We start from the raw sequence: 16,089 nt of genomic DNA on the forward strand, positions 1-16,089 counted from the left end.
AGTGCTGGAGATGGTTTCTCCACTTCTCGTAGCAGTTCTGGAACTTGGATAATGGAATAACATTCAGTTAGTCTGTTAAAGCCATCTGAATACTGTACAGTGCCTCAAAGTGACATCATGTGAGATGTGTTTTCAATCCTGGGCAGAGAAAAAGGTCGCAGGGACTCAAGTAGGGTGAATATGGAGGCTGATGAGAGACAGGAATGTACTTTCTGGTTAAAATATGGTTTACTGATATTGCTGCATGACAAGGCACTTGATATTTCTTGGAACCAGTTTTGAGCAAATTTTTCACATCTGCAACTCATTGGTCAGTATCTTATGAATGATGGTGTGACTCTTATGAATGATGGTGTGACTAGTATTCAAATTTGTTCCTGTCATTCTGTCAGCTGATGACCTGCACACATGCTCATGGAGTCCGATGCATCAGTTCTTGAAACAGAAGGCCTTCCACTGTGAGGTTCATCTTCAGTTGACTGTCCTCTTTCTGCAAATGCCTTAAACCACCAAAACACCTGAGCCCTTAACAAAACACTGTCTCTGTAGGATTGCCAAAGTTTTTCAAATATTGCCGATGCACTGTGTACAAATCTGAAACAAAATCTGATTGCATACCATTGCTTAAAATTCAGGTCACTTATTGTAAGAATGCACCAGAAAAAGTATCACAAAAAAATACACTACAGACAACCAAGATGACACTAGCATGGTCCAACACGCACTGTAAGTGTATCACCTGTTTATCTGCCTCCCCTCCAAGTTCGGCACCATCAGCTTTGCCAGATTGAACACAGCATGATCTCTTTATTTGCACACCTCGTATTCTGCTAAAAAGATTTCATTAGTGTCTCTTCGTGTAAGTCTTACTGTGAAGTTGGACCTGTAATATTAGAACTACCTAGCCAAAACATTATTGTTCATTCGTAGTGTTTCATCATTCTGTCCTACCTAATTTGAACTCTTGTCTCAAGATATCTAATATCTAATTGAGCCATGAAGGAGGCATTACTGAGGAGTAATTAATTTTGGTCTGTGCATAGGCAACTGACCTGAAGATTAAAAGCCAACTTGAGAAATCCGGATCATAAACCATACAGTGAATTCATTTTCGTGGTAGTTCGAGCACATCCTAAGTAATTTTCATTCCAGCCAACAATATCTCGTCACCAGTATCGATAATTAGCTTGTTCCATTCAGGTTTCTTTGAGACGCAGAAGACATTCAAATATTGTGTAGCAACATTCAGTTATTAATCTCTATCACGTCATGACTTTCAGGTGAAGTTTTGCAAAATGGAAGAAGTTGTTGTAGCCAGCAGTTCTGATTTAATTATGCTGTGAATGTTAGCTAATCAATGAACTTTCTTTTGATATGAAATATTTGTCATCTATTGTTGCAGTGGTGATAGTAAACCTATATTCACTTATGGGACTTCTTGTACATTTTTCTCATTTGTAAGGATCTAATAACTACAAAAAGGGGAGGAGATGCAATGGAACCACAGAAACATGGGATAATTAAACAAAACAGAAATGAACAGAATGCTTTGCAAGAGAGGATATAAACATAAAACCATGTCTAAAATGTTGATCTTTCTTCCTCCCTCTCATGGTATTGCAGTTCGTGTCTCATATATTTATCCTGTTGAAACACAAAATGGGTGTGTTCTCTCTGCTATATATTACATTTTGTCTATGTTTCATGACAAGAAAAATATGTGACATTGTCTACTAATGCAGTAACCATAATTAAGAGCTGTTAATCGTTTACAGGGCAGCCTGTCTCGCTGACTGAAAAACCTCCAACAACCATCCAGGCTTTTTGCAAGCAAGAAGCACAACCACCCATTCAGCGCCAGGTTATAACACAGCCTCAGTCACAGCAGCTGCTGGACAAGCCATTGCCATATCAACAACAGCAACGCCAACAGCCACAGTTGCCACTGCCTCAGCAGTTGCAGAGGCATCAACAACAGCAAACCTTATCTCAGACAACAAGTTATCAACCTGCTCATCCTCACCAAGTGACATCACGCTCCAACAGTGTGACAGATTGTACTCTCTTTGCTGTTCCAAAGGTAGGTTAGGTACATTTATTGTGTTCACAAGTTCTCATTCTACGTGTCTACAGCGCATGCACCTTCTTTACTTTTGAATATGCCTCGTATGACATTCCACATTACTGACACAAAGGACTATAAGACGCACATTTTTCTTTGAAAAATTTCCTACAAAATTCAAGTATATGTTATACTCGAAATTAATATAAAATAGGTTAAGTGTTTGATTTAAAATTCTCGCCAGTCTTAAAAATGGCCATATATTCAATGCCTATTTTTATCTTGCAACACAGAATACAACTGGCAGCAGCAGTGCACCGATGTGATGAACATGAGTTGTGGGGATTCAAAGCTAGTTAACTGTCTACGGTACCAGTGAACTTGAATTGAAAGTGATTAGTGTTATGGGTAACAGTAGAATATTTTTGTTAGTAGTTAGTTTCATAGTGGTAAAAAATAAAATTCATTCATATAATGCAGGCTATAAACTGAAAATAACAGCATATGCAAAACATGGAAACAGAGCAGCATTTTGGCTCTCCAGCAACTGAAGAAAAACATTCACGATTGGCGGGCTACTAAGGAAGAACTGAAAAAACTGAAGAAGATGAAATTTGCCAAAAGAGGACTGAATGCAAATTGGTCAAAACTAGATTATGATGTGTGGAAATGGATTCAAGAACGCCATCAAAATTGCATTGGAATTAATGCAAAAATGATTGTGGTGGTGGTGGAAGGATGTATGGGACAGATCTTGCATCTAGGTCTCTTAAAGGGGTATGAGCCATGAGGTAAGGCATTGGGAGCAGGGGTTGTGTAATGATGGACAAGTATATTATGTAGGTTCAGTGGACGGAGGAAATCCATTGTGGGAAGGATGAATCTGTTTACTGTATTCATCTCTTTGCCTCCATGTACAATTTTTACCGCCCACACTTCCCTCCGATACTAAATTCGTGATCCCTTGATGTCTCAAGAATGTGTCTTACCAACTGATGCCTTCTTCTTGTCAGGTTATGCCACAGATTTCTTTTCTCATTAGTTCTATTCAGTACTGCCTCATTAATTACGTGATTTACCCTTCTAACATTCAGCATTCTTCTATAGAACCACATTTCAAAAGCTTCTATTATCATCTTATCTAAACTGTTCACAAACAACTTCACAAAAGACTTCCTGACACTTAAATCTATATTCCCCCCCATGAACCATGGACCTTGCCGTTGGTGGGGAGGCTTGCGTGCCTCAGCGATACAGATGGCCGTACCGTAGGTGCAACCACAACGGAGGGGTATCTGTTGAGAGGCCAGACAAACGTGTGGTTCCTGAAGAGGGGCAGCAGCCTTTTCAGTAGTTGCAGGGGCAACAGTCTGGATGATTGACTGATCTGGCCTTGCAACATTAACCAAAACGGACTTGCTGTGCTGGTACTGTGAACGGCTGAAAGCAAGGGGAAACTACAGCCGTAATTTTTCCCGAGGACATGCAGCTTTACTGTATGATTAAATGATGATGGCATCCTCTTGGGTAAAATATTCCGGAGATAAAATAGTCCCCCATTCGGATCTCCGGGCGGGGACTACTCAGGAGGATGTTGTTATCAGGAGAAAGAAAACTGGCGTTCTACGGATCAGAGCGTGGAATGTCAGATCCCTTAATCGGGCAGGTAGGTTAGAAAATTTAAAAAGGGAAATGGATAGGTTAAAGTTAGATATAGTGGGAATTAGTGAAGTTCGGTGGCAGGAGGAACAAGACTTCTGGTCAGGTGACTACAGGGTTATAAACACAAAATCAAATAAGGGTAATGCAGGAGTAGGTTTAATAATGAATAGGAAAATAGGAATGCGGGTAAGCTATTACAAACAGCATAGTGAACGCATTATTGTGGCCAAGATAGATACGAAGCCCACACCTAATACAGTAGTACAAGTTTATATGCCAACTAGCTCTGCAGATGATGAAGAAATTGAAGAAATGTACGATGAAATAAAAGAAATTGTTCAGATAGTGAAGGGAGACGAAAATTTAATAGTAATGGGTGACTGGAATTCGGCAGTAGGAAAAGGGAGAGAAGGAAACATAGTAGGTGAATATGGATTGGGGCTAAGAAATGAAAGAGGAAGCCGCCTAGTAGAATTTTGCACAGAGCACAACTTAATTATAGCTAACACTTGGTTTAAGAATCATGAAAGAAGGTTGTATACGTGGAAGAACCCTGGAGATACTAAAAGGTATCAAATAGATTATATAATGGTAAGACAGAGATTTAGGAACCAGGTTTTAAGTTGTAAGACATTTCCAGGGGCAGATGTGGACTCGGACCACAATCTATTGGTTATGACCTGTAGATTAAAACTGAAGAAACTGCAAAAATGTGGGAAATTAAGGAGATGGGACCTGGATAAACTGAAAGAACCAGAGGTTGTACAGAGTTTCAGGGAGAGCATAAGGGGACAATTGACAGGAATAGGGGAAAGAAATACCGTAGAAGAAGAATGGGTAGCTCTGAGGGATGAAGTAGTGAAGGCAGCAGAGGATAAAGTAGGTAAAAAGATGAGGGCTGCTAGAAATCCTTGGGTAACAGAAGAAATATTGAATTTAATTGATGAAAGGAGAAAATATAAAAATGCAGTAAATGAAGCAGGCAAAAAGGAATACAATCGTCTCAAAAATGAGATCGACAGGAAGTGCAAAATGGCTAAACAGGGATGGCTAGAGGACAAATGTAAGGATGTAGAAGCTTATCTCACTAGGGGTAAGATAGATACTGCCTACAGGAAAATTAGAGAGACCTTTGGAGAGAAGAGAACCACGTGTATGAATATCAAGAGCTCAGATGGCAACCCAGTTCTAAGCAAAGAAGGGAAGGCAGAAAGGTGGAAGGAGTATATAGAAGGTTTATACAAGGGTGATGTACTTGAGGACAATATTATGGAAATAGAAGAGGATGTAGATGAAGACGAAATGGGAGATACGATACTGCGTGAAGAGTTTGACAGAGCACTGAAAGACCTGAGTCGAAACAAGGCCCCCGGAGTAGACAACATTCCATTAGAACTACTGACGGCCTTGGGAGAGCCAGTCATGACAAAACTCTACCAGCTGGTGAGCAAGATGTATGAGACAGGCGAAATACCCTCAGACTTCAAGAAGAATATAATAATTCCAATCCCAAAGAAAGCAGGTGCTGACACATGTGAAAATTACCGAACTATCAGTTTAATAAGTCACAGCTGCAAAATACTAACGCGAATGGAAAAACTGGTAGATGCGGACCTCGGGGAGGATCAGTTTGGATTCCGTCGAAATGTTGGAACACGTGAGGCAATACTGACCTTACGACTTATCTTAGAAGAAAGATTAAGAAAAGGCAAACCTACGTTTCTAGCATTTGTAGACTTAGAGAAAGCTTTTGACAATGTTGACTGGAATACTCTTTTTCAAATTCTAAAGGTGGCAGGGGTAAAATACAGGGAGCGAAAGGCTATTTACAATTTGTACAGAAACCAGACGGCAGTCATAAAAGTCGAGGGGCATGAAAGGGAAGCAGTGGTTGGGAAAGGAGTGAGACAGGGTTGTAGCCTCTCCCCGATGTTATTCAATCTGTATATTGAGCAAGCAGTAAAGGAAACAAAAGAAAAATTTGGAGTAGGTAATAAAATTCATGGAGACGAAGTAAAAACTTTGAGGTTCGCCGATGACATTGTAATTCTGTCAGAGACGGCAAAGGACTTGGAAGAGCAGTTGAACGGAATGGAGAGTGTCTAGAAAGGAGGATATAAGATGAACATCAACAAAAGCAAAACGAGGATAATGGAATGTAGTCAAATTAAATCGGGTGATGCTGAGGGAATTAGATTAGGAAATGAGACACTTAAAGTAGTAAAGGAGTTTTGCTATTTAGGAAGTAAAATAACTGATGATGGTCGAAGTAGAGAGGATATAAAATGTAGACTGGCAATGGCAAGGAAAGCGTTTCTGAAGAAGAGAAATTTGTTAACATCGAATATAGATTTATGTATCAGGAAGTCGTTTCTGAAAGTATTTGTTTGGAGTGTAGCCATGTATGGAAGTGAAACATGGACAATAACTAGTTTGGACAAGAAGAGAATAGAAGCTTTCGAAATGTGGTGCTACAGAAGAATACTGAAGATAAGATGGATAGATCACGTAACTAATGAGGAGGTATTGAATAGGATTGGGGAGAAGAGAAGTTTGTGGCACAACTTGACTAGAAGAAGGGATCGGTTGGTAGGACATGTTTTGAGGCATCAAGGGATCACAAATTTAGCGTTAGAGGGCAGCGTGGAGGGTAAAAATCGTATAGGGAGACCGAGAGATGAATACACTAAGCAGATTCAGAAGGATGTAGGTTGCAGCAGGTACTGGGAGATGAAGAAGCTTGCACAGGATAGAGTAGCATGGAGAGCTGCATCAAACCAGTCTCAGGACTGAAGACAACAACAACAACAACAAATCTATATTTGATGTTAACAAATTTCTCTTCTTCAGAAACGCTTTTCTTGCCATTGCCAGTCTACATTTTATATCCTTTCTACTTCGGCCATCATTTTATTTTGCTGCACAAATATCAAAACTCCTGTACTACACTGAAGCACCAAAGAAACTGGTATAGGCATGTGTATTAAAACAGAGAGAGATATAAACAGGCAGAACACGGCGCTGTGGTCGACACAAGACAAGTGTCTGGCTCAGTTGTTAGATCAGTTACTGCTGCTACAATTGCAGGTTATCAAGATTTGAGTGAGTTTGATCATGATGATGTAGTCGGCGCATGAACAATGGGACATAGCATCTCCGAGGTAACGATGAAGTGGGGATTTTCCCATACAACCATTTCATGAGTGTGCTGTGAATATCAGGAATCTGGTAAAACATAATATCTCCGACATCGCTGCAGCTGTAAGAAGATCGTGCAAGAATGGGACCAATGACAACTGAAGAGATTTGTTCAATGTGACAGAAGTACAACCCTCCTGCAGATCGCTGCAGATTTCAATGCTGGGCCACCAACAAATGTCATCATGCACACCATTCAATGAAACATTATCGAGATGGGCTTTTGGAGCCGAAGGCCTACTCGTGAACCCTTGATGACTACATGACACAAAGCTTTATGCCTCGCCTGGGTCCGTCAGTACCAACATTGGATTGTTGATGACAGGAGAGAGATGATAGGGCTGAGAGATGATAGGGCTCCCTCCGGGGACCACTATTCCTCATCGTCTATGAGACTGGAAGCCTCTGCTGCCACAAGTCAGCTGTGGTATCCACAGTCTGGACGCCCAAGGGTACCCACTCTCTCTCAGTTCCAGAGTTCACTAAAGTCTGCTTCCTCTATGGGCTCTGCCCTCCTTGACCTATGAGTACGAAGAAGAAATGTAAGTCCTGTTACAAGACCCCTCAGGTGCTCCGAGGTGACAACTCTCTCCTTCCAACCTGAGTCAGACCTCTTGTTTATGGATGTCACCCCATCCTTGTTGATGATGAATGGTGACCCAGTGGCGTGATCGGTTTCAGTGTGTTTTCCACTCATTGGATCCCCGTTCTGTGCTTATTCAGTGGAATTGTAATGGACACTACGATCACCTTCTGGAGTTGGAGTCCCTCACTTCCTTTTATTCTCTAGATTGTGTCATTCTCCAGGAATCCCATTTTACTGATGCTCACTCACCAACCTTTTGTGGGTACCTTGAACTGGGTTGGCCATTTGGGGGCTTCTTCTGGTGGCTTGATCCCATTGGTCCGTAGTGATGTTGTTAGTACATGGATCCCCATTCATACCAGATTGGAGGCGATCTCCGTCTGGCTCTACTGAGACTCTGTAATCATGGTTTGCAACCCCTGTCTTCCTCCTCACAGGCCACCTATGCCTGCTGCCCTAACTTCTATCCTTCAGCAAATACCCCCACCCTCCCTCCTCCTCCGTAGCAATTATAATGCCCATCGCCCACTAGTGGGGCAGTGCTTCTTCATTTGTTCAGGATATTGTCGTAGTTCATCTTCTTAGAGACCACGACCTATGTCTTCTTAGTGATGGTTCCTCTATCCATTTCAGTGCCGCTTATGGCACTTTCTCTGCCATAGATCTTCCACTCCCCCTCTTCCTTCATGACACTGGTTGCTGCATGATGACCTCTGTGATAGTCCTGCCTGCCTCCCAATGGCCATGTTGCCCTACTAGCCACTCCATTGCAGGGATTGGACTCTAAATACCTGCTAGGTCCCATTTACCACCTCTTTGCACATGATATTGATGAAATTCTTACAATTATTCACATGCCACCAGCATTGCTGTCCCTCATTTGATAGGCCCTGTTCACTGTTTTGATAACAAGCTTACTTTGTTGCCCCATATCTGCCTTCTGAAGATTGGCTGCTTTCGTAAACTCGGTCTCCTTTGCTTCCTTGCTCACACCTCTTGGGGCACTGATTGTGAGACTTTTTCCGCCGTTATTGGGCCTTAGTTCTGCCTCGTCTGAATTATGGTTGTCAAGTTTATGGCTCAGCTGCCCATTCCACACAGCTTCTCTTGGACCTAGTCCACCATTGTGGTATCAGTTTGACCACCAGCGCCCTTTGCTGTAGCCATGTCAGTAGTCTTCTGGTTGACACTGGGATCATCCCGTCCCTTTCGGATTGGCAGTCCAAACTTTTGGTGTCTTATGCCCTCACTATCCTCTCTTCTGTGCTCACCCCTCCTATTCTTTTATTCTCGTTGCTTCTGGACATCACCCACGTGTCCTCAGGTGGGTGTACCTGTGGGGCTCCGCTTCACCTCTCTCAACTGTGATTTCCATCTTCCCTTTTTGTCCTGTTCCCTTACTCTCTCCCAAACACCCTGCCTTGGTTAGTTCCTTGGCCCCTGATAGATCTCTTCTGAAGTTGAAAGTCACGATTGTTCTGGTGGTTTTCTATTGTTTGTTCTGCCTACACTTACAAGAACTTCGGCATTCTATTGTTTATTAACCAATCTGCCAGTTATGTGGGATATGCCTCCTTCTTCTGTTGGCACGGAACACCATGTCTTGCCTGCCATGTGTGGAAGGTGTTTACCATGGGACTGATGGCCTTCTGTTGGGCCCTCTACTTTATTAAACGGTCCTTCCTCAACCGAGTTCTGTTGTGTATGGACTCAGTGAGAGGCCTTCAGGCTATTGTTCAGTGTTTTTTCCACCACCCCTTGGTCTCTGCCATCCATGACCTTCTCACTGAGCTTAGTGCTGCTACTTGTTTGACTGATTTCCTTTGGATTCCCAGCCATGTGGGTATCCTAGGTAATGAACTTGCTGATTGTCTGGCTGAGTATGCAGCAACCTACCCGTGACCTCTCTGGGGGCAGCTTTGCGACTTCGTATCTAATTCCTTTTTGCTCAATTGTGGGCTGACTCTGGGGGAGGCCACCTGCATGTCTAATAAACTTTGTGCGATCAAGGGTACTCTCACTATGTGGCATTCTTCCCTCTGCCTCTCTTGCCAGGAATGTGCCATCCTTGTTGGCTTCCTATTGGCTATACCAGGTTGGCCAATGGTTTTTTACTCTATAATGAGCCCCCATCCCCACTCCCTTTTGTAGTTGCAGGGTCATCCTCATGGTGGTCCATATTTTGCTAGACTTACCCGCCTTTCACACTAAATATGTCTTCCAACCATTCATGTCCGGTTATTAGTGGACGACCCTCAAATGGTTATGTCCATCCTCATTTTTCTTTGTGACAGTGGTTTGTGCTCCCAGATTTAAGTACCTGATTTTTCTTCCAGAATTTCAGTTCCTCAATTAGCATTGGTTTTGGCTTTTGTGCCAATTTGTTTCCCCTTTTGTTGTGACTTCTTCCCCTGGTGTTGTCCCCGTTGTGTCAAGATCATGGTATTTTGTGAGGGTTGAGATGGGTTGTTGGTAGTGCTGGCACCCACTCATGCATACTGCCTGTAGGGCACCCCCCTGCTATCACCCCCCCCCCCATCCCCCCCCCCATGCTCCCTTCCTTGTTCTTTCTTTACTCTTCCTGCTCCCATGATGTTTCTTTTGCTTCTTTGTTTACCTGTTTTCTTCTTCTGTCGAATGGACTGTGCTCTTTGTGTTGTTTCTCCTTTAGTTTGTGTCATCTTAGGTCGTGTGAACAATGACCTTGCTGAAGAATGAGATTTTCACTCTGCAGTGGTGTGTGCGCTGATATGAAACTTCCTGGCAGATTAAAACTGTGTGCCAGACCAAGACTCGAACTCAGGACCTTTGCCTTTCGGGGGCAAGTGCTCTTGATTCAGCTCCCCATGCTACTATATCCTGCGCAAGCTTCATCTCCAAGTAACTACAGCAACCTATGTCCTTCTGGCTCTGCTTACTGTATTCATCCCTTGGTCTTCCTTTATGATTTTTACCCTCCTTGCTTCCATCCAATACTAAATTGGTGATCCCTTGATGCCTCAGAATGAGTCCTACCAACCAATCCATTCTTCTAGTAAAGTTGTGCAACAGATTCCTCTTCTCCCCAATTCCGTTCAGTACCTCCTCATTAGTTACATGATCCACTCATCTAATCTTCAGCATTCTTCTGTAGCACCACATTTCGAAAGCTTCTATTCTCTTCTTGTCCAAACTATTTATCGTCCATGTTTCATTTCCATACTTGGCTACACTTCATACAAATACTTTAATAAATGACTTCCTGACACTTAAATCTATACTCGATGTTAACAAATTTCTCTTCTTCAGAAACACTTTCCTTGCCATTGCCAGTCTACATTTTATATCCTCTCTACTTCGACCATCATCAGTTATTTTACTTCCTAAATAGCAAAACTCCTTCACTACTTTAAGTGTCTCATTTCCTAATTTAATTCCCTCAGCATCACGTGATTTAATTTGACTACATTCCATTATCCTCATTTTGCTTTTGTTGATGTTCATCTTATATCCTCCTTTCAAGACACTGTCCATTCCGTTCAACTGCTCTTCCAGGTCCTTTGCTGTTTTTGACAGAATTACAGTGTCATCAGCAAACCTCAAATTTTTTATTTCTGTTCCATGAATTTTAATATCTACGCCAAATTTTTCTTTTGTTTCCTTTACTGATTGCTCAGTATACAGATTGAATGACATTGTGGAGATAGGCTACAACCCTGTCTCACTCCCCTCCCAACCAGTGCTTCTCTTTTGTGCCCCTTGACTCTTATTAACTGCCGTCTGGTTTCTGTACAAATTGTAAATAGCCTTTCACTCCCAGTATTTGACCCCAGCAACCTTCAGAATTTGAAAAAGAGTATTCCAGTCAACATTGTCAAAAGCTTTCTCTGAGTCTACAAGTGCTAGAAATTTAGGTTTTCTTTTCCTTAATATATCTCCTAAGATAAGTCAGAGGGTCACTATTGCCTCACGTGCCCCCACATTTCTATGGAATTCAAACTGATCATCCCCAAGGTTGGCTTCTACCAGTTTTTCCAGTCATCTGTAAAGAATTCGTGTTGGTATTTTGCAGCCACAATGTATTGATCTGGTAATTTGGTAATTTTCACACCTGTCAACACCTGTTTTCTTTTGGATTTTAATTGTTGTATTTTTCTTAAAGTCTGAGGGTATTTCGCCTGTCTCATACATCTTGCTCACCAGATGGTAGAGTTTTGTCATGGCTGGCTCCCCCAAGGCTATCAGTAGTTCTAATAGAATGTTGTCTACTCCCAGAGCCTTGTTTCGACTTTCCACGCAGTATCATATCTGCCATTTCCTCTTGATCTATGTTCTCTTCCATTTCCATAATATTGTCCTCAACTATATCGCTATTGTATAGACCCTCTATATACTCCTTCCACCTTTCTGCCTTCCCTTCTTTGCTTAGAACTGGATTTCCATCTGAGCTCTTGATATTCATACAAGTGGTTCTCTTCTCTCTAAAGGTCTCTTTAATTTTCCTGTAGGTAATATCTATCTTACCCTTAGCCATTTTGCACTTCCTGTCAATCACATTTTTGAGATATCTGTATTCCTTTTTGCCTGCTTCATTTACTGCATTTTTATATTTTCTCCTTTCATCGATTAAATTCAGTATCTCTTCTGTTACCCAAGGATTTCTACTGCCCCTCGCCTTTTTACCTAATTGATCCTCTGCTGCCTTCACTATTTCATCTCTCAAAGCTACCCATTCTTCCTCTACTATTTCTTTCCCCCGTTCTTATCAATTGTTCCCTAATTCTCTCTCTGAAACCCTCTACAGTGTCTGGTTCTTTCAGTTTATCCAGGTTTCATCTCCTTAAGTTCCTACCTTTTTTCAGCTTTTTCAGTTTTAGTCTACAGTTCATAACCAGTGTGTGGTCAGAGTCCACATCTGCCTTACAGTTTAAAACCTGAATCCTAAGTCTCTGTCTTACCATTATATAATCAATCTGAAACCTTCCAGTGTCTCCATATATATGTATACAACTTTCTTTCGTGATTCTTAAACCAAGTGTCTGCGATGATTAAGTTGTGCTCTGTGCAAAATTCTACCAGGCGGCTTCCTCTTTCATTCCTTACCCCATTCCATACTCACCTACTACTTTCCCTTCTCTTCCTTTTCCTACTATTGAATTCTAGTCCCCCATGACTATTAAATTTTTGTCCCCCTTCACTACCTGAATAATTTCTTGTATCTCATCATACATTTCTTCAATCTCTTTGTCATCTGTGGAGCTAATCAGCATATTAACTTGTACTACTGTGCTAGTAGGCGTTGGCTGCATGTCTGTCTTGCCCACAATAATGCGTTCACTATGCGGTTTGTAGTAGCTTACCTGCGCTCCTATTTTTTAATTCATTGTTGAACTTACTCCCCTGGTTATCTTGAGTTGTATATAAGAAGCATAGAATTGTGAAACTGTGGTTTATTGATTTCTCCTTTTGCAGGTATTTTAATTATTGTGTATTTTGTAAATGTCACCCTCATAGCATACACATATAACATAGTAAAGTTGTTATTTCACTCGGAGCTAGTTGTTTCACTTATGCTGTAGGCATTTGTCTAGGGTGAAAGAATTTTGGGCAAAAATCCAGAAAATTTCAACAGGCCTTAATTTTCCATGTTACAAGTTTTTTGTCTTACGGTCACATAGTGGAAGACAGTAGATCCCTGTTTGGCAGTTATACGCACGGGTTAACAGTGAAACGGTAATAAGCAGTAAACTTGTATCGACTCATTGTACTGCCATGGATAAGCTTCTTGACATATACTGAAAAGACTGCAACACTTGAAGAAGAAGAAGAAGAAGAAGAAAAGGATCTAAATATGAGAGCAGATAGTCTTCTGACACTAACCTCTGTCCCATCCCCTCGTGCTATACGTACCATAGAATACATCATTCTTCCGATGACAAATCTGAAATGTGTGCTGTCGAGACAGATTTTATGCAATTTTGTTTATACACAGGATGATGTAGATGCATGATTTGGAGTTTAGAAATAATATGAGTGATTTTTTTCTTGTGTGAAGTATAATTAAGTTAACCATAAATCTCAAAACTATTAGTTCCTGGTAGTTTTTCAGGGGCAGTAGTTTAATTATATTTTCCCAGACTTCTCTGCAAAATTTTTAAGCATCTGCAAAAAGAGATGGGGGTCGGGGAGTAAAGCTAGGTACTTGCAGGTACAGCAGTAACACTTTTGAATTTAAGGAGCTGCCAGATCATAATGCAAAAATACCAAGGCAAGCCATTTGAGATTTAAGCTTTGCTGTTGAGAGTAGATCCCATCTTGTGCAGTAAATTCAAATCGGGAAAAGTGTAAATAAAGTCAGATGCTGAATTGGATGTTTTCGGACATGCATGCGATCATGTATGTAAAAACAAGCTATTAAAAGAGCAAGCATATCTGATCAGCTTGCAAACAACCTTTTGGGTCATAATTACTTGGTATTATGTGGTGTTTTTATTTCTGGAAGGATCTGCACTTTTTTCCAGACTAAAAAAAGAAGTCAAGGAAGACCAAGGAAGTGATGAGTACAGTAACAGGCAAGACAAAAAGAAGGCCTGATGCTTGAAGTGAAGTGTCATGAAGTGAAGTCGTGGTGGTGGTGGTGGTGGTGGTGGTGGTGGTGGTGGTGGTGGTGGTGACGACTAAGAGGGGCACACTAGAACTCAGTAGTCTGTTATCGGGAAGTTGTTTTCTGAAAATTGTTCTCTGAATGAAAACAAACATTTTTAATCGTCGCTAATAAACTGCAGATGTGAGCCATATTTGATTGATAGATTTCCATGCTTTGTTCACACTTTTTTCATAGAATATTATCAAACACTTACTTATCCTGCTTCCCAGTTCAGTGCCTTTCTTCAGGAGTATATCCTCCAAATATGGCACATAACGTCTTTTGCCATTAAGGTTTATTTATCTAAAATGATCATACATCCCTATGGGATGTCATTAGCCTCATTGTATGCCTTGTGTTGCACTTTCCAGCCTTAAAGCTCATGCTGACTCCACGTTGACCTCCACCTAAACCATTCAAGTTAATTCCCAGAATGAGAGGAAAAATATTTGGGAATATTCTCATATCTCTACTGATCTGTTTCTGTTGGAAAACCTGATGTTTACACGCCAGCTTGTAGGGGTTTGCCTTCTTTTATTTCTTCGTTTGTTGTCCTCGGTGTTGACATACTGGCTGAAAAATGGGGAGTGGAAGTCAAACACACTGCTTTAAATGATTTAGCCGACAGATGCTCAATTGCATTTCACAGTCTTTTACTTTACCTTTCCATAAGCCTCATTAATAGTTTGCAGGCGAACATCCGCATACTGCTACAATATTTTACTGTTGAACATCTAAGAGCAGTAATAATCTAACAACAAAGTTCACAGTTCTTGATGAATAGAAAGATACGTATGGAGCAGACATGTCAGTGTTTTAACACACGGCCTATTGCTGTAACACTTATTTCACTATTAAGTTGATGCATTGTTATCCTTGTAAGCAACACAGATTCCTCATCTGAAACTTGGCTGTGGACTGACTGTCTCGGGGCCAAAAATTGTGGGTCCTTATATATCCTCACAATAATGGGTACTGAAACTACACAGTGTTTGAAGTTTAATTTACTGAAATTACAATTAAAACTTAACTCATTAAATTAATTGAATACATCGAAATAAAGTCTGTCCTTTTAACAGTTTCTTTTACTATAAGAGTTAGGCTGAATTATTTGTTTAAATCGTGAAATTAACAACTATAGTTATGCAAGGTGGCAGGGGTAAAATACAGGGAGCGAAAGGCTATTTACAATTTGTACAGAAACCAGATGGCAGTCATAAGAGTCGAGGGGCATGAAAGGGAAGCAGTGGTTGGGAAAGGAGTGAGACAGGGTTGTAGCCTCTCCCTGATGTTATTCAATCTGTATATTGAGCAAGCAGTAAAGGAAACAAAAGAAAAATTTGGAATAGGTATTAAAATTCATGGAGAAGAAGTAAAAACTTTAAGGTTTGCTGATGACATTGTAATTCTGTCAGAGACGGCAAAGGACTTGGAAGAGCAGTTGAACGGAATGGACAGTGTCTTGAAAGGAGGATATAAGATGAACATCAACAAAAGCAAAACGAGGATAATGGAATGTAGTCAAATTAAATCGGGTGATGCTGAGGGAATTAGATTAGGAAATGAGACGCTTAAAGTAGTAAAGGAGTTTTGCTATTTAGGAAGTAAAATAACTGATGATGGTCGAAGTAGAGAGGATATAAAATGTAGATTGGCAATGGCAAGGAAAGTGTTTCTGAAGAAGAGAAATTTGTTAACATCGAGTATAGATTTAAGTGTCAGGAAGTCATTCCTAAAGTATTTGTATGAAGTGTAGCCATGTATGGAAGTGAAACATGGACGATAAAATGTAGACTGGCAATGGCAAGGAAAGCATTTCTGAAGAAGAGAAGTTTGTTAACATCGAGTATAGATTTATGTATCAGGAAGTCGTTTCTGAAAGTATTTGTATGGAGTGTAGCCATGTATGGAAGTGAAACATGGACGATAACTAGTTTGGACAAGAAGAGAATAGAA

General features: G+C 40.9%; 1 protein-coding gene across 1 annotated transcript in view; it reads left to right on the forward strand.

Moving 5' to 3' along the window:
- LOC126271650 (MLX-interacting protein) overlaps positions 1 to 16,089 on the forward strand; it is a 392,142-nt gene that overhangs the window by 264,074 nt on the left and 111,979 nt on the right. Inside the window, exon 8 of the mRNA XM_049974169.1 lies at positions 1,776 to 2,080. Coding sequence (XP_049830126.1) covers positions 1,776 to 2,080 — 305 coding nt within the window. The remainder of the gene's footprint in view (positions 1 to 1,775; positions 2,081 to 16,089) is intronic.

Source organism: Schistocerca gregaria, chromosome 1, assembly GCF_023897955.1.
Source record: "Schistocerca gregaria isolate iqSchGreg1 chromosome 1, iqSchGreg1.2, whole genome shotgun sequence".
NCBI lineage: Eukaryota > Metazoa > Arthropoda > Insecta > Orthoptera > Acrididae > Schistocerca > Schistocerca gregaria.